This window comes from Stegodyphus dumicola, chromosome X1, assembly GCF_044657685.1.
Source record: "Stegodyphus dumicola isolate Sdum_Otavi_A_Nest chromosome X1, ASM4465768v1".
Lineage (NCBI taxonomy): Eukaryota > Metazoa > Arthropoda > Arachnida > Araneae > Eresidae > Stegodyphus > Stegodyphus dumicola.
The window spans coordinates 55,068,030-55,088,524 of record NC_140780.1 but is presented as its reverse complement, the minus strand read 5'-3'; the positions used below and the strand labels follow the sequence as shown (position 1 = coordinate 55,088,524).

General features: G+C 32.8%; 1 protein-coding gene across 2 annotated transcripts in view; it reads left to right on the top strand.

The window, feature by feature from the left end:
• Window positions 1–19,030, top strand: part of LOC118189438 (uncharacterized) — a 101,029-nt gene extending 81,999 nt beyond the window's left edge. For both annotated transcript variants that reach the window (XM_035360038.2, XM_035360037.2), the window contains one exon: window positions 14,900–19,030. In XM_035360038.2, the coding sequence (XP_035215929.1) occupies window positions 14,900–15,105 (206 nt within the window). In that variant the 3' untranslated portion in view covers window positions 15,106–19,030. The remainder of the gene's footprint in view (window positions 1–14,899) is intronic.
• The last annotated feature ends 1,465 nt before the right edge of the window (window positions 19,031–20,495 follow it).

The following is a 20,495-nucleotide window of genomic DNA, read 5'->3' as shown; positions in this document are numbered from 1 at the left end:
GAAAATATAGCAAAAGATACAAAAACAAATATATATGTTAAATAATTATAATGTATTCCAAAAATATTCCAAAAAAGCTTGAATCATTAGAAATAATAAAAAGGCTATTTATGAAAGAAAGCAACAGAATCAGTAAAGTTTATTTCAGTTTTATATAATTTCTTTATCTTTGTAAATATGTTTCAAGAATATTTTCACTCATTCTTTAAAGAATGCTTAACCCTTAGCACTCTGCACACTTTTGTACCACTGCCTACCAGCAACTCCGGCACATTTTTGCAGCAGAATGAGTGAAATGGAGTCTTATTTTAAATGAGAAGAATTACACATGCTTGTGAATGTTTTTAATTTTATTCATATGCACTTTCTACTTGCAAATGAAAGTTAAATTTTAAATTTTGTAAGTAATAATGGTGTGATATCTTTGGAAAAAATCTCCCATTTTCATCCTGGCTTTATTTGGGTAAGTGTCACAGCAATCACTTGTTTGACGTCTGTCATCATTTTGTTTCCTCATTCAGAGCACACAACAGTCCCATTCTGGACGTTTCCTCATTATATGAAGTTTTCCTTTTAGTCTGATTTCAGAAATTGATGTAAAACTCTTGTTCTCTCCTGACGAAAATCTCCTAGTAGTTGATCGACTAAAATTTTTCGATACTGTAAATGCATCAGTGCTTTCTCATTTTTATTGTGCTGTACAGTTTTATACAGAATGTATGTATCAGGCATACAATATTTCTAGGAACTTGTGGTCCAATGATTTTAGCGATACACTAAAATGTATTAAATCTAGAATATCTAATTCTTCCGTGACATCGCGCCATTCATTGAAGTCTTCCTGCAAATCTTCATCTTCACTTTCAATAATTCTCATTTGTTGTCTCTTTGGTAGTATAATTTGGAACCTCTACTTGAAGTGTCAGAATTATAATCAACATTGTCTTTCACAATATCTTTTAACACTTGAAAATCAAACACATCTTCACTACCACTCAGAGACTGAGCATGTTTAAACTACAGATAACAATTGCCAACACCGGTAATACCACAGCATCTTTAGCGTAATCATACTAAAAACATTTGGCTCTGTAGCGGAGCCTACAGAGCTGCGGAACAAAGGCCGGATGGCCCCGTAGTGGAGCCAACGGAGTGGTAAGGGTTAAACCAGATGCAAATATTAGCAATTGCAGACTTTTGTCTTTGGCAGTGGTGCATTATGCCATCATTGGTTAAAAATTGAAACACCTACATCAAGTGTCAAATTACAAACACATTTGAAGAAGTTAAAGTATTCAATTATTTCATTTAAGATACAGAAATGAAACCACTCTCTTAATGAGAAATAATATCATATATTAAACATCAAAGCAGTGTTTTTAATATAAGGAACAAAAGCTATTGTTTTTTACTTCAACTCGGGGAGGAGGACAGAAAACTTTTAGTATCATTTACATTGTTTTAAAACAGTTTTGTTTCTCTTCTCAGCATGAATTCAACCAGGTAAGATTCCATGTGATGACTTGCTGGTGTCCAGTGTTTCTCATTGTGCCTTCTCGACTTTCCTTAAAACCACTCAGTTGTTTGGATGTGTAGCCCATATTCTGGGTCTGCAAAATGATACTTGTGATTTACTTGTAAAATGTAGAACCCCCCTTTGTGATAGGTTTTGAAAGAATTGTAATATTTAACAGGTCTTTTTTCAGTCTTATCTTTGATGGCTTTTCATATTACACTCCTAGATCTTTGGTACCTGAAGAAAACTCTTATTTTTCTGCCAGCAGATCCGACATATGCTGCTCAGACAGGGTAGTGGTCACTGATGCAGATTGCCTTACTTAAGAGCTCATGTTCATATCCCAGAGAAGTCATAGATACATGTAAACTAAATGAATATTGGCTCTACAGCAAGAGGGCACTCAAAATACATGACCAGCCCAAATCCTTTTGAGCTTAGTGGTAGGGGGAAGATGGGTGGAAGACCCTCAAACCATCACCTCTCAGCTGTTCTGCCTAAGAATTCAGTACTGGGGTGGAAGCTTATCGGTTAGTTAGGTTCAGCAATACCTTAATTACCTATAGTACTACAGAGGTACTGGCATAACCATTCAGGAAGGATGAATCCTGCATTATTATTTTTTTTTTTTTTTTTGCCTTCTAAAACATCCTTTTGTGAATTTTAAGAGTTACATTGGGCTCTTCCCCCTTTTTTTAAGGGGGGGGGGCTGATGTTCCACCAAAAAACTGATACTGATTTGTCTCTGGTAATTGCTTCAGACCACAACAGTTCTAATGCAGCCTGTTCCATTACTTATACTATTTCTTTGCTCTAACCATGAAATATTCTCAGAGATGTTAAAAAATCACTCTTTGATAGTTCAATATATGTTCCTTTATGCATACTGTTTTTGCCATGACTGCTAGAAATATTGCTTTACCATCAAATGCTGTCCCTACAATTGAACTCTATATTTCAAGATGTTTTTGCATTAATTGCGTAAGTAGGCAGAATGCATATTTCTTGAATAGTCCCAAATTTTAACCTTAATTAAGTGTATTGAAGGCCTTATAAAATACTCAAACTTTGGGTGACAGAAGTCTGTGCAGAAAATTATGGGAAATGGTACTGTGTCAGTGATGTTCAGTGAAACAATATTTGGTGTCTTATCACTTATATCTGGCCAAAGTACCTCTTTAAGTATGTACACTGCTAAAAAAATGGGACAGTTCTATATCTCCTATTCTACTGGGGTACTACTATGATTCACGAAATTCAAATTCCATTCTTCATGTGTCGAAAGTGCGACTTAAGATATATATTAGATTTATATATAACATTATTCTAACATAGGTATTTTGACACGAAATCATACTTTTTCTGAAATAACATACCATTTTTTTTTTTTTAAATATTTCGATTCTATGACTCAAATTATGCCTAGATACTGAATTTTGTAAAATTTGGTGTGAAATTTATGGAGGAATTCAACAGGTAATGTTTGCTCTTTCTTTTCAGATTGCGCCAAGAATAGTTCACTTGGCGAACTTCTTAATATATGACAACTTATTTTCCTTTCCCTTTCAAACTCGTGCGTGAGGGGGGAAGTCACGATTGTTCCTTTTTTTCAGATAATGGTCTTTATATTACATTTTTAATTATAATTGTTATTATTTTAAATATTTTTTCTTTTTCGAATTTCATTTTAATTGTTTAAGTTGCATGGTTTCTTTCGAATAACTGTTTTAAAAATTTCTATTTACTCATTCGAACTGCATAGTTTAAATCAAAGGTGCATTGTTTATTTTTTTTTAAATAGCTTTCTTTATACTATATTTTTAGTCATAGTTACTATTTTAGGTAATTTTTAAATTTTTAGAATTTTATTTTAATTGTTAGTGTTGCATTGTCTATTCAGATAATTATTTTAAAATTTTCTATTTATTCATTCGAACTGAGCATTTTAAATATATTTATTAATATAAATTTTCCAGAATTTGATTTTATTTATTTGAATTGCGTTTCTTTCAGAAGAATACTTTATAACCCAGACTACGATGCATTTGAAAACTGCATATATTAAAAGAGAAAATACAGTAAAGCGTACTTAACACGGCTTTCAATGTTCTGTTCAGAAAAGATATATAAATAAGAGCAATGTATAACTGACATTTTAACTTTAAGATGACTTGCATACACTGCTTTAAACAGTTTTATCATTGTGCCCATTGCTTTACATAATTTTATCATCCTACATTTCGTTTCTTAAAATGTTATTCATATTTTAGTCAAATATTTTATTTTTGAAATCGCAAGAATCAAATATCATAAGATTAAAAAAGTTTTAAATTTAAAAAAAAAATACAAATACTAAATTTTACGAAAAATTTAGTTTTTCTTCAGGCATTCTGCTTTATTCTTGCTCTTTTTCTTCAGGCATTCTGCAAGTATATTAAAAAGCATCCAACTTTTCGAAACATCTTGGTATTTCTGACAATCATTTTAAATAAAGTTATTACCTTCCATTTCATAAAGGCCCACAAACGGCTGAGTGGTAAAGCCGCTGAACACTGGTAGTTCACTCTGGGGATCAAATCCCGGTAAACGGGCTGGTTGTATGGGTGTTTTCGTGGATTTTCTCATGTGTAACGTGTATGCCAGCTGGTTTCCCTTAGAAAGTTCTTCACGAAGGCATCCTTCCTTTTAGGCAGATAGCCCTGCTTTGCCATAACTTTAATAATCCAATTCAATCCATTTCATCAGTATTTGGTCAGAGCCTTCATCAGTCTTTAGAGGCTAAGCATTTTGAAAGTGTGAGATGAAAGGAAAGACTGGTTTCATCAAGAGGTTTTGGCGTATTGAATTATGACAAAGCATAATAGGGCTATCTGCCTAAGGGAAGGGATGCCTTTGTGAGGAAATAAAACAGTCCAGCAACGTTTATTCTGTACCACCGTGTGACCCGATTCGTATATCAGCTGAAACAATGTAAATCTTATTAAAGATCATGTTATTTTATACAATCTATAACGCAAGAGAAAATTTTGCTTCTTAAAACATTCTTTCTGAGAGAATTAATATAAAAATTTATATATATATATATATATATATTTAAAGCTGGGACTTGAACCAAACTGTCAAACTTTTAAAGTTTATATAATTAAAGTTCCACTTTGAAATGGTTATAAAAGGTAAACTACCAGACCAAAAAATGTTATTAAACTTGGGAATCGTGTAAATGAGGTTACGGGAATTTATTTTCCGCGGGAAAATAAAGAGTTCAAAACCTCACCACCAGGAGAAGATAGCACTGTATGTAATATTGTTAAATGAAATAAGACATGAAAACATCGATTTAAAATGTGTTTGTTTCTGAAACGTGTTACAAAGCATGTTTAATGTAGTGTTCAGCATTTTCCGAAAGCAAGTTGAATCCTGTAACTGCATTCTCAACAGCAGCTCTTAGCATATCAGGAGGAATGTTATGGACATGTCAGTGTATCACATATTTCATTTCTGCCAAATTGTTTAGATTATCACCATAAACAGTGCTTTTGAGATAACCCCATAGCCAAAAGTCACAGAGGTTGAATTCTGGTGGGAAGTGGGGAAGTGTCGGCCTATAAGGTGTCTATTCGTGAAATGCTGCCTAAGTAACTGTGTGACACATGTGAGGTGGGACCCAGCCCTTCATAAAAATCCTAGTATCTAAAATGCCACGTTACTGCAGCTCATGTATCACGAAACATTTTAACATTGACTCTTAAGCGAGCTGCAATCACAGTGGTCCAGCTGTCAACTGCTCTTCAGAGAAAAACGGTTCAGTTATGAAACTAGCTCCAAACGGTGTCCAAATCCCACTCCAAACGGTGTGGAATGACTGCTATGCAATGGAATGAAGTAGGAAAATCCAATGGAACTAGGGAGGGATTTCTTTGGCCCAAATTGATTAAAAGCATTTCGAATCAGTATCTTCATGTTTTAGGGCCGAATTCAGGCTTTAAAAATTACAAATTAGCGATCTGTAAGAAAACAATTTCCAGACTGTAGGCACTTTTGCGAGTGATTTACGATCTCACATTTTCTAATCGCTAATTCGTGGTTTTCACGGACGAATTTCTCCCTTACACGGATGGCGCACTCGACTTTTATCGACTTTAACGCCTTTAAATGATAATTTGCTTACTTCAAAGTTTCTTAAGGGTACATAACATATTAAATCTGCGTAACAAAAGGTTAAATTAGATTCCGACCCATATTTCTTTTAACACTATTGCATATGGTGCCATTTCGCCCCCTGGTGGTGAGGTTTCAAACTTTCTTTTTTTTCACAGAAAATAAATTCCCATAATCTCCTTTACACGGTTACCGAGTTTGATAATATTTGATCCAGTAGTTTTCCTTTTATGACCATTTCAAAGTGGAACTTTAATTATAACCACCCTGTATGTTATTAAATTTTAATTTGAAGCTATGTGTATACCATGCATAAGATTTCTGCTTTTATGGGGAAAATAAAGAATCAAAGCAAATATACTTAGGATAATTGACCAAAACTGAAAAAAAATTCCCGTCCCTCCGAAAATAAAATATTGAAAATTCGACCTTGAATTTATTGGGTTATCAAAATATTCAATTTGACTTATCTTCTAAGTCCTAGTTCCGATAACAATTTCTTCAAAAATTCCAAATTACTGAAGCTGAAGTAAAAGGTTTAGTATATATTCACTGTACGTTAATAAAGTAGTCAGAGTGTAATAAAAATAAATTATAGAACTTACGCTGATGCAACTTTTTGTCTGAATGCACAACATGTAATGGAAGATAAGGCTTGTAGAGATCTGTTTTTGACATGCCTCTAAAAGTAGATGTCATACTCCTTTTGTCTCTTCAATGTCAAAAACTTTCCTTTGAGAGGCAACTTTAGTTTTGGGGAAAGAAAAAAATCACAAGTTCTCCGATTGGTTATTGAATAATGAAAAGATGCATTGCCATGCAATGCAAAACATTTGGAATATTTTTTCTGACTGAATAACCTAACATTAAAAGTCATCTGCTTAATTCACAGCCATTTACAAGTCAACTACTCGGGCAATTGCAGAATCGTTTTGATACCTGAGCTTGTAAGACAAACCTAATATGACTGGATTGAAACACTTAATCTTCCGAGAATATTCCTTCTTTAGCTCATATTCCAAGAATATTAAGTGAATACAATTATTGCAAAAGAAATTGAATAGTCATTTACACTATGGCTTCGTAGTTTACTAACGAGTTAACAAAACTTAAATTCTGCTTTTTGTGTCTAAGAATACGACAATATCTTAAATATTTACAAATAAAATATTAAATTGGAGATTTAATTGGAGCCTTACCAGTTGCCTAGCATTTGAAGTTTGTTAAATACTAATTGTTGCAAAGTCTAACCCAGGCTGCATGGTTGGTTTTCGTAGTTTTCTAGGTTCTCTTTACGAAGGTCCTCTATGAAAGCATCTTAACAAATAGCTCTCATGTTCTTTCTATGTTCAAATAACCAACCAACGTAGTTTAAGTGTGATTTCCAAGTGAAGTTACTAACAACCAGTTGTTGCGTTTTTCTCTTCTCTGACACCAGTTGTTGCGTTCGTACGGGGCTCAAGTGGATTTAGAGTGAATAATGACAACACTTGATGAAGTATCGAAACACACTTTATTTGCCAGTATTGTCAGCACAGCTCCAAAATCTCGTTTACAGTCGTTGAATTGTTATAAACGCGCTGACGCAATCAGCAACACAGCCTTCACACTGTCAGGCTCTTAACGGTGGAAATAGCTTCACTGCAAAGCACCGGAGTACAGTTCCCGACTCTGCGTGGTCGTTCTCGGAACTCCATGTACTCTCGACACTCTCCACGCTACAACCCGTGATGCACTCGACAATGCACAAGCACAGCTCCTGACTCTTTGGTTCAGTCGTTCCCGGAGCTCAACACGCTTTCTCGACGATGCACTAACCGCGATACACTAACAGACTCCTTCGGTGCACTTGAGGACCCATTCGGCATTCGCTGCCCAGCTGTCAACTCGATCGACTCCGCACGGACTGACTCGCTAGACGAGACACACACACTCGCCCTCTCGACGAGGCACTCCAAGTTGTCCTCTCTATGAAGCCCACTCTCAATACTAACTGGCTGACTGCGGACCAGCAGGGTTTATATATTTTTCGGTTTGTGTTCGAGAACATTCTGGGCTAAAATGGTAAGAATTCGTTCCAGAAGGTTCTCCATCAGTCCATGGAACATCGCCAAATGTTGCCAAATGGGCGATTTCTCGTCAAATGTGGCAACCCTTCCTTCCCTGCCTGGCAGGGTTTTTAAAACTGCTTTGCGGGGAAGCCATCTCGCCGCGCCTTGATATTTCGTAACAGTAGCAAAACACAAACACTCATTAAAAATCATGTAGCTTGCCAATCGTGAGTAACATGAAAGATACAGTGTCAGTAATTGAATTGCTGTTACGGTACACTGTTTCTAAACTTAGATGGTCATTCCTTCTACTAGAGCTGATGGTAAGAATTGAAGAAAGTGCGAATAAATAATATCTTGTGCAATCTTGATTAATATAAAATTAGAAATATCTGCATAGAAAAATATTTGTATTCAGACAAAGTTTTTTGAAATATTTGCATCTACTTTATAAGAAGGATTTATTAATAACCATAATAATTACTTATTATATCGCTGATGATTAGAATTCAGTTCTTGACAATTACATTCAAAATTAGAATTTGAAGGATATAATGAAAATACGCTACACAGAAAAATACATTTTAGGATAAAAAAATTAGTCGATTTTTTATGTTTAAAAACTTCTTAAATTCATTTAATCCATATACTGTGCTTTAAAAACATGGATGATAGTATCAGCCGCTCTTTCAGCCACTTCATAAGCAACAGCTTGTTTAGAAATAAATTATGCAGTTAATGTCATAAAATATTTTCATAAAATTCAAATAAACATCAAACGAAAGTTCTCAGTTTTAGACAATTCGATTTAAATGAAGTTAAAGTAGCAAACGATAAAATGCCGAACATAAAAATTTACTCTTACAAATATTTTTTTTTTTTAAAAAAAAGGAGAAAGCAAGAAATTTTTTTAAAAAGTTAAAAATTTGAATAATATCATCTATAATTTAAAAAATAATAATTTTTCACATAGTATTAATAAATATTTATTACGTATCATTGAGGGAAAAAATTTCATATAATTAATTCTCCGTAAAAATTTATTTGAAATTTAAGGTTAAAAATAGCTGTGGCAATTCACTGTAACAAAAATCCATAAACCACATTTGGCGTTATTATCGCTCAAAAAAAAGATGCCAAATTCCAAAACGCGAAAATATGTAAATTCGTATATATCTTAGAAAATTTTGAATAAAAAAGTCTAATTTTTTCGAGGTATGCTTAGAAATACACCTACTTTAAGGTGATGGTAAACATTTTATAGGTTATAATTCAAAAGTTTTTTGAAAAATTTATAAAAATTATTTAAAAACAGAAATTTAAAAAATAAAATACAAAAAATAGGAAAATTTTATTTGGAATGAACCTAAATTTCGAAATGTGAAAGGGAAAATAAAAAAAAATTAATATAAAAGGAGATATTAATAAATATTTGCCAAATTCAATTAACATTGAGGAGCTAATATTTAAAAAACTACTCTTACGATTTTTACAAAACTTAGCATTCTGGCATAATTTGCATCGTAGAATCAAAATAGGGAAAAAAATTGGCATGTTATTTCAGAAAAAGTCCGATTTTATGTCAAAATATCTATGTTAGAATAGTGCTATATATAAATCTAATATGTATCTTAAGTCGCGCTTTCGAAACATGAAAAACGCATTTTGAATTTTGTTAATCGACCCAGTAGAACGGGAGATATAGAACTGTCTCATTTTTTTTTTTTGGAGCAGTGTACATGCATCTTAAAATATGTCTAAACAGCAAACTTCAGTATTGGAATGTAGTCAACTCATATTATTATTTGTATTAATTAAAAATGAAAAATATTTGTACCACAATGAATTTTTTTATATAATGAGACTTATGATTCTGAAGTAATAAAGCTACGTAAAAATATTAATAATGTGAGTATGTTAGGTATTTCTTCCACCTTCTTGGCATGCGTTCATGGTGTGGTGGTCTGCATGCTGGGTTGGGTGCGTATTTCAGAGGTCCGATTCTCGGCGAAGGCATTGCTAATTTTTCTCCAATTAACCTGATGTCTCTACTACTTTAGACTTGTACACAAATACCCCAAAATTATAGACACTTGCAAATCGTAAAATATCGTTGAATAGCATTAAAGGAGGAAATATTAATCTTGATTTATCCTAATTTACTTATTAACTAACTCCTCGACACAAAATTGAAAATGATGTCAAAAATAGGAAATTTTAAGATTAAATATCTCAGTCAATCTGGGACATATGGGAATAAGTTTTTTTTTTTTTTTTTTTTTTTTTTTTTTTTTTTTTTTTTTTAAGAACACACTCTTTTAGGGTAAAAAAAAAAAGAGGAAGTTTATTATTAAAAATACTCGATACAGGTAATGGAATGATTAAAACTTTATGGCTTTAGAACTCATCGATGGCTAACAGTTGCACATTGAATGTTCAAACCAGTAATTGTTGAAACCTCTTTAGTGGTGATGCATGCTTGAAAACATTGAGGTAAGCAGTGATATAGATTCTTATTCTTATCCTGCAATACATTCTGCCAGGTATTCCTCAATTGTTGCTTCAGATCTGTGACATTTTGGCTACTCAAATCTGGTAGTGTATCCTTACATGTTTGATCGGTGAAAGGTCTGGTGACCTTGTTGGCCAAGGAAAAGTATCAACATCTTGAAAACAAACCGGAGATATACGAGCAATATGGGGTCTAACTTTATCGTATTAGAAAATGGCTCCAAGTTAGCATGTCATGGAGGGTAATTGTAAACAGCTGCTGGCTGTCATCAATATATCCTTGAGCTGTTAAAGTTATGCAGGCTGACTAGGATCGGCCTGCTGTCATAAGCAATAACACCCCACATCATCAAACCTGGGATAATGGATGTGTGCCTGTGTGAAACAAGGCTGATTGGACCCCTTGCGCCTCCACACGTGGACCTGATGGTCATCGCTGAACACTATGCGATGGCAGCTGGTTGGCAGCCGTGATGATTGGCTGTGACAACATTCCAGACAACTCTGTTGATATTGTGGGGTTTAAGGCCACTATGAGCGCAATGCTACCTCAGCCAAGGGTTACAGAGAAAGCAATGCTAGGTGAAAACGTCATTGTACATAACATCATCAAAGAAAAGAGAAAACATCATTGTTGATAATAAAGCAGTTCTAAAACGTTGTAAAAATATTCTCGCAAAAATAAAGCACTATCAATTCATGGCATTGATGATAACATTGCAGACTTTAAAGGTTGTAAATCTTCGCTTAATGATTTGTGAACACAAGAAGGAATGAAGAATATTTTTACCTTTACATTTCATTTTTTTAAATCAACTAATAAATTTTTCCTAAATAAGAAGGAAATTTATCATTCAAAAACTAAAAATGAGCAGAAAATTTGGTCCACATATAGCAGTTCATATAATTTTAAATTTATGCACTTTACTAATGAAAGTCATTACATAATTCATCTGTTTTATAAAGGAGTATTAGTAGTTTTTCTTGAATGTAGTCTAAAAATTATTAGGAAAGGGAGGATAAGTGACTATATGAGGTTGCCTGAATTAAAATTCTTTAATTAATGTATTTTCATAGTTTAGTACACAAATTTAAAACTACTAATTGCTATATGTAGCATCAATTTTCTACTCAGCTTCTGAATGCTTCTTCTTTCTTGCTTTTTTTTCGAAAAAGAAATATATTAATAAAAATATATGAAAGCTAGAGGTAAAAATATTCCTCATTCCTACTTGTGCCCACAAATTATTATGCAAATTTGCATTTGCAGCTTTTAAAACCTAAAAAATGTCTGCGATATTATTGCCATGTGATGATTTGTAAGTGCTTTGTTTTGTACCATGATGCAACATTTTTGAACTGCTTTATTTTTTATGATGCTTTACAGGGTTCGTATGGTCCTTAAAAGCACTTAAAAGGTCCTCAGATTTTTTTGGAAATTATTTTAGTCCTTAACTTTGGCCAAAATTGGCAAAAGGTCTTTAATTTTACTCATCTGACATTTCTGTCTTTTTTTTTAGGACTGCCATTTTGGATGTGAATTAACATTTTGGAGGAATATTTTTTTGGTGGTACATTAACAGATATGTTTTTAATGGGTTAATGTTTGAATACTTTCCTACATATTAACATAAATGGTGGATACTCAAGTTTTAAATACGAAGCCCTGCTTCAACTGAAACATAAACATTTTGATTTGGGGGGGGTGAATGAAGTTTGATATAATAAAATAGTGCATCAAAAACCCTTTTGGAGAAATGAGGTCTTTTATTATGTAGTGCTAAATTTGGTGACTTATCAATATTTTGATGATTTCAAAATCAGTTTGTGTACAACCTCGAACATTTGCGAAATTTGACAATTTTTTTTTTACAAACACAACACTGATAAGTATAAAAATAATGATAATAAATTAAAATTATATTTAAGAAATAATATTAAAACATTTTTATTTTCTCTTGCTGTATTTTAAAGTGACATTACTTTCCATTTGGTGACTTAGAAATATTTTGATTCTGAAAAGTAAACAAGTTAACTGTTACAAAGCACATTTTCTGAAACAGTTGTTAGAAAAAACAAAAATGCTTCTCTAATTATGTATAAATTAATTTCATTTGTATTTCTATATTTATGTTTTTCACATTAAGAGTTTTTTCCCCATGTAATTGTTTCAGAATATATATATATGCGTGTATCTATTTTCTCTTGAAAATTCAGTTTACCCTTCTCTTTTCTGAATTTTTGTTCAAAAATCTTATGGCATTTTGCTCTTACAGAGTTGGTAGGAGTAATTTTTCTTTTGGATTTTAGATTTTGCACCTCGGGAAGGTCTAAAGACAAGATTTATAGATTATTATTTTGAAGACAATATTTATAGATCTACAGTTTCCAGAAAATTATGACAAAATGAAATGCCTTCATGGTTTTTAACATGTAATGGATTTGCTTTATAAGAATTTTGTAATGAATTACTTATTACAGAATTTTTGGAAGAACAGTGAAAAGAAAATTTATTCTTCCCCTTTTATTTTCTTATCTTTTCACTAGACACATTCATCAAAGCGATTAAAGAAAGAAAAAAAAATTAAAACACACTGAATTAAAAGATTTGTCATATATGTATCTGTGCACTATACATACCTGAGTGCCTGCCCTAAATTTTGTTACTTGGTGCTTCACTAAATTCTAAATATTCTAGCACATTGGCTTTGGTGCTGGTCTTGACCTTCTACCATTTAATATTTATTTTCAATACTCATATTTTTAAAGAGGTGAAATTAGCAATTTCTTCTATGCATTCTAAGTACAAGCGGTTACAAAGAACATTTTTATAGTTTTAATTTGCTTATGCAGAAGTACTGGGAAGCAAGTCAGCTAATGGCTAATAAGTAAAAGTCATATATTTGTAAATAAATAAATTATTTATTTAATTTAATTAAAATTTTCACAAAATTTCTGAGGGCTGTCTGTAAGGCTGTGACAGTTCTGATTTTAGAAATAAAATCCATCCGTAGTACTTTGTTGTTCAAAATTGCAGCTCAAAACATTGACACAGAGTTGCAACTTTAGAAAAGCAACAACCTCATTCAAATCCTGCAACATCTACAATTGATGAATTTAACAAAAGTTCTCTGATATTTTTTAAGGAAGGATTTCCCAGCGGTAATTTATCTTTATTTACTTTGCGATTATTGTACACTGTATTTATGTTAACAGATATCATTTGAAGAATGTAGGAAAAAAAAAAAAAAAGCAGAGTGATTTTTATGATTTGAAAAACTTTGGTAGTGAGATAGAACTCTGGAACCATCTTTTGGAGAATGAAGAGAGGAAAGAGTGATAATATGAAGAAATTAACATCTGAAGTCTTGATAAAATAACTAACGATTTTCATTAAAAATAATAGAGCAGGATTTAGATGATTAGAATGATGGTCACGTGGCCTGGCATGCATAGAAAAAGACAGACCCAGCCTATTTCATTCAATTTCTCTTACTTTGTTTAGTAGTCGTGCACATAAATTCAGTCCATAGCTGTATATCTTTAAAACTATAAGCTCTGTATTTACAACAAATACAAAACTAAAATGTATTCAAGTGCCATGTATTATTGGTTCAGGGGTGAGACAGGGCCCATAGGTTGCCAGTTTAACTTCTAGGAGGCTACTGTTGAAATGTTAGGTTTTGTTATGTTTCTAAAACATTGCTGTTTGTCTTCAGGTCAGGTAAGTCTTATAATTACTAATAATTTACTATTAAAATGAGTCACCTGTGCACCAGTTTAGCCATTTTGGTTTATGCTTTTAGGAGGCTGCTGTCGAAATGATAGATTTTATTAATCTTCTAAAGCAAACTCTTTTCATTTTTTAATTGCTGTTTGTCTTCAAATCAAGTAAGTCTTATATTAACTGATAATTTACTATTTGAGAAAAGTTGTTAGCATTAGAAAATTTTATGAATTTTTGCTCAGATATACTATTTTTCCCCTCCTTTTTTTTTTACTGATTTTATTGTCCAAAAATTGAGAGGACAAAATTATGTGAATGATTTAATTTTTGAAGGATGCAGTTACAGAAGGACTATAATAAATGGAAAGTAGTCATGATAAAATATAGGTAACTATCATAATATTATTTCCTCCAAAGTAAACTACACTTCAGTAAGAATACATTTAGTGTGTATTAAGATAGCATCATGTCTACTTTACTTAACTTGAAACTTGCTTGTTCTTATTGTTGTCTCTGCTAGTCCTTAGACCTGAAATCATTCATACATACATAGAGAAGGAGAATGTGCAACTGACTGAGTGAAATCGTAGACTTAATGTCAGTTCATGTTTGCTTTGCTGTAATTGGTCAGTTCTTATATTATTAGGCTGGCATAAATTTCAACAATTAGAAGGGACAGGTTTATTGTGTCTTTCATGGATAGCTTGCTAGGGTTTATCTTTGTTTGTAATAAGAAAATAATCACTACATCGAGAAATCTATTTTAAAAATTAGGGGAGTTCTCTAAACGCATTGAGGAAGGGTAAAATGTGAATATATTTTAAAATTTTCAAAAATCTTTCACTAAGAACTAGGGAGAAAATATGGAAGAAAATGTGGTATATTCTCAGTATATTGTTTCTTGTTGTAATCTTTTGATGTTTAATTTGTATTTAGATTCATCACAGCAAACTACAAGTCCTCAAGAAAAAAGACCTAGCAGACCTGTCATAGTTTTTGCTTGTCCATGTAATGAGACAACTAGAATAGATGAAAGAGAAAGTGACACACTGAGTCAGGATAGTTCTTCAACTCATAGTGTCAAAAGCTCTGAGAAAGAAGATAGTGTTCCAACATCTGAAAGTTCAACCAAAGAATTATAATTTTTTGTATATGCATAAGATGAAGTGCCATTTAAAAGATTTTTTTTGTATGTATTTTGTATTACATTAGAAAATTTTCCCATCTGAATATTGTGTAGTATATATCATCTTTCCTTGTGTATTATTTTGAGGTGCATTATATGGTTCCTTTTCTTTCAAATTGCTGTCTGTATTTTATTGAGAAGTCATTTGTTTCAAGAACTATGTAATTCATTGTTATTTTTTATTTGTATATGGAGAGTCACTTTAAGTAACCATTTTTATTTAAAATTCTCTGCAGAATTGCCTGTGATCAGATTTCATTAGTTAAAAAAAAAAAAAAAAAGAAAATAAAGTTTTCTATTTTTAGGAAATTTGTGCATTTTTTACTGTTATATTTGGTTAATTTTAATATGAACATTTAGTATAATTTATTTTTCAGATTTATCTATCAGACACAAGTCTATGTTTTGTCTTCCCAAAAAGTGTTTTTTTGATCATTACTTTATTATTAATGAATATCGTGCATGTAAATAAATATACGTTTTTGAATATTTTTGTATATCTTTACTCTTATAGATGGTACGGGATATAATTGTCACTGTTTAACCTTAAGACTCATCTGAGTAGAATTATATGAACTCAGATTCAACAACTTCCTTTTAACACATTGCAGTATTAACCCACATCAAAAGTTCTGGCCCTATCACCAACATAAGGGTGCTGGTTTAGTTGACTAATTACGAAAACATTATTAGGTATTTAGAAACAAACTCGGCAGGCTATAAGACTTAAATTTTAAAATTTTTTGGTGTGTTGAATATGTTTACAAGCAGATATTAAAATAATCTTTTGTAATCAGGCTGTATAACAGGTAGCCTGACATGGGTGATTGTGGCTTCTTCATTGCTTTTGGTGTCACCTGAATTTGGGTCAAATGACAGTCAGTGTTAACCTGCACTGAATTTTTGAATTATAAACAGAATTAACATGTTACATTTCTTTCTATGATTTCTCATGATCTCTACATTTTTGAAGTTAAATTACAAAAAGAGCACAAGCTCTAAACTTTTTTTCATATGTAAGCGTGTTTTAGACATATAGAAAACATGGGCCAAATATCTGAAAATATAAAGTACAAGAATAGTATGTTTCATTAAATCTCAAAATATTGGTAGTTTCCACTGTGTTTAGGTTTAAATATCATAAATAAGTAAAAGGTTCATGTAATAAATTTCTTACATAATCGAAATTACTTTTATATTATAAATCAGCTTACATTTCTTGCTGTAAGTATGAATGAGTGTGGTCATGGGTAATTCATTGTATGGCTTACAGTTATTATTCAACAGCATTATAAGAGTTAAGATTCAAAAGTTCCCGAGCTGAGTCTATAATATAAAACATATTCTGAATTAAATTGCAGAAACACATCCTCCTTTGAAATAACACCCTTGTGCCACAACACACTTTTGCCAATGCCTGTAAAGTTCATCGAAGCATGTCTGAAATCCGTTTTTAGCCATGTCCTTAAATTCAGCCTACGATGCACATCTGAAGATTGAAATCTACAACCTTGCAAGCATCTTGTCAGTTCAGGAAATAGGAAGAAATTGCACGGTGCGAGATCTGGTGAATAAGGAAGATGAGGCAAAACAGTTGTTTTTGTAAGAAAGTCATTGACGAGTAGCGATCGGTGAGCAGGAGCATTGTCATGCAACAGCAAACATGCCTGCTCAGCCCACGTTTTTTGTCTCTTCTTCCAGATAGACTCATACAAATGCTGCAGGATTTCAACATAGACTTCATTTTCAGAGTGTGTCCTTCAGGGATAAATTCCAAATGCACATTATGGTCTCTTCTTCCAGATAGACTCATGCAAATGCTGCAGGATTTCAACATAGACTTCTTTTTCAGAGTGCGTCCTTCAGGGATAAATTCCAAATGCACATTGCCCTGGGTATCAAAGAATACTTCTAGCATGACCTTTCCTTTAGAGTGATCTTGGCGGAATTTCTGCTTCTGTGAAGATTGTGCTGTTTTCCACGTTGCCGATGCTCTCTTGGTTTGCGGGTCATACAAAAAATGCCATTTCTCATTTCCAGAAACAATTCTGCCAGTTTAAGTCTCCCGCCATTTCTGTTTGATTTCCCTTTTGGTTTACGTTTTAACATGTGTGGAACGATGCGTTCACACACCCTGTGCATGTTAAGATCCTTAGTCAGTATCCACTGACATGTGGCCTCTGATATCCCAACTGATTGTGCTATTTGACAAATTATTTGCCGCGTGTTCGCATGTACCACTGCAGATACCTTTCTGATGTTTTCATCAGTGCACGAAGTCACGGGACGGCCGCAGCATGCGTCATCTTCGGCGTTTTCCCTGCCTTCTCTGAGACTATGATGCCACTCAAAAGTTTGCGTTCTCGATAATGTTTCACTTCCGTACACTTGCTTCAACATTCCGAATGTCTCTGTAGCACTCTTTCCCAAGTGAACACTAAATTTGGTATTGATTCTCTGCTCAACTGACGCCATTTCTTTCTATCACCAGGCACTAAATGCACCTGCCTACAAAAAAGCTGTCGCCGTGAGCTTTCGACCTCGTGATTTGGGACAAACCACTTTTAGAAAAGGAGGTGAACATAGTAACAAAAACGTTCTCGTAGTCCCACTACTGCAAAAAATTTTTACGTTATAGACTCAGTCTGGGAACTTTTGAATCCTACAACCTGTTACTGTCCTTAAAAGTATATGCATTATTTTATCTATGTTGTATATTTTACAGACTGAGCTTTGTGATCCTCATATTCTGCAATATTGTTGTGTGTGTCAGTGTTTGGCAGTTTTGCTGTTTTATTAATGTATATTGTATGCTTTTACTAAAATTTAGCTGTATATAGACAAAAACTTCACAAGTTGTGAATTTACTTATACAGTGTGTCTTGTTTCATGTTGATCCAAGAATATTTTTGTATAACTCTTTAAAGGAGATGAGTACAGAATAAAAAATCAGGAGAGACAAATAGGTGAGAGTGTGTAGTGCCATAAGCAGCAAGAGCACTGATAAATGATGCTATAGCTGCAGCATGTGGTAGCAGATGCAAGGAGGTTAGCTTATGAGCAAGATCACTAATGAGCTTATGAACGAGATGTCATGTGTGCAGAGTGTAATTGTTGTGCTGTATTATCTTGTTTCACTGTGTTAGCGAAGAATCTGAATTAGTAAGTAATTTAACTGTATATTGTTTTGGTCTGTACTAACTAGTGAACTAACTACATTGGCTTTCTAAAGTTTAGCACTTAGTACAAATTAGCAATTTTAGAAAGTGTTGAATTTTAATGGCTGAAATTCATTGCATACACAGATGGCATAGGCTAATAATGTATGATACTGCCAGTCATCGTTGATTGCCCGAACATGTGCTTACTAGGCAGTCGTTGAAGATGCCAGCATTCTCAGAGGTTTGGAAGAGGTTCATTTAAATGCTGATATGTAATATAGCTGTCGCAGGATAATTTTTGATAATATTCTTAGGGCTGGAAAAAGGTGGATGGCAGATAATGTGCAGTGGCATGCTTTCAGATGCATTGAAAGCAGGGCAGTCAATCACAGATATCTAGCTCACTTTTCTTTGATGGTGATTATTTTTTTTTTAAATTTTCCTGAGTGTGTTGTATTTCAAATGAATGTAGTTTGTATTTTATATGTGCTTTAATTTTATTTTATTTACTTAATGTGTTTTGGCCACTGATAATTATTGTTAGTTTATTTTCTGGGAAGTGGTCCCCCCAAAAAAAACAATTTTATAGAATTAGCAAAAATATATGTTTGTGTAGTTAAGTAGGCTTATTAAAAAAGAATGGCTTGTTATTTACATGAGTGATATTTTATTTATGTTCCAAACATCTTTTCAACAAATAAATGAATAGTTTAGAATATTTTTACTAGTCTCTAGAGTCCATTATACACTGGTAGCATAATAGTTTATTTTGACGCACAAACGAACATTTTGGTCATACCCTCGGCAGAACATAAGAGGCATAGTTTGGAATTCTAGCATATAAAATAGAAGGTAAAGAAGCTGTTAAACTTGAAAGGAAGATTCATAGAGCTGCATTTACAAAATCCTTCAAAGTTTTAAAAGAAAATTATAAAGAAGAGCGAGATGGATTCTTCTGAATTACAGTTGGAGCTTAATGTTTTTCTTTCGAAAGCTCAACGTACGTTTTCTTAGCACACTGACAAAAAACGAAATTGAAGCAGAATTTGATGCTATTAAAGATTATCGTGACAATGCCGTCAGAATCGAAACTAAAGTGAAAAGTGTTCTTCAAAATCTAGAAAACGTAAGTACTTCAAGTGTAATTTTGAATGAATCTGTTAATTAGAATGCATGCAAACGTACGTTTAAACTTCCAAATCTTGAAATACGAAAAATGTGATGGTGAAAGTGGTTATTTTTTATTTATTTATTAATTTTTGAGTCAGTTTGAAAAAATTGACAAAGATACTACGATTTCTAATAGTGATAAATTTCAATATTTATTACAAACGACTGTTGAGGGTTCGGTTATAGAAAGTTTTGATTCCTACAGCTGCTAATTATCACTAGGCCGTAGAATGTTTGAAGGCTTTTTTTGGCCGATATGACTTGCAAGTGGAAGGTTTATGTGAGAAATGCAAATTCTAGTAATTCCTCTAATAACTTATGTGCATTATATGATAACTTGGAACAACAAATTGGGGCTTTGGAAACCCTTGGAGTCAGTACAGATAAAAGTGCTGCACTTATGTAGCCTTTAATTGAATCTTGCTTACCTGAGGATGTTTTAAAAGCCTATCAAAGAAGTACAAATGCTGACCTTGTTCCAGACTCAAAATGTAGACTGGACAGTTTAGTAAATTTTTGAAATCGGAAGTGGAATCCGAAGAACGCATACTTTAGCTATGGCTGGTTTTGGTTTGAAGAACGAAGTGACCTGTGGAATTAAAACTATTCACGAACGACTATCAACGGTAGCAAGTTTGTTGAGTGCTGATTTTCCCGCTAAAAAGTGCGTGTTTTGCAGCTGAAAACATGAGTCATTTGTTTTAAGGCTTAAAAAGTGCCATTTTCAGAAAGGCAAAAATTTTAAAAGGGCACTGCTTTCGCTGTTTAAAGGCGTCACTGTTCAAATAAATGCAAGAGTTCTATTAAATGTGCAATTTGCCATAAAAATCACAGCGTAGTTATGCGATTAGAATTGCTTAAAAATAAAACAAATGTTAAGAAACTTATGTTAAACAGCATTGGAAAAGAAACTAGCAAGGGAGAATGTTCTGTTTTTCTAGTGTTAGTAACACACCACAAGTACTTTTGCAAACCCTGAAAGTAAAATTGATTGGAAAGAATTGTGCACTTTGTG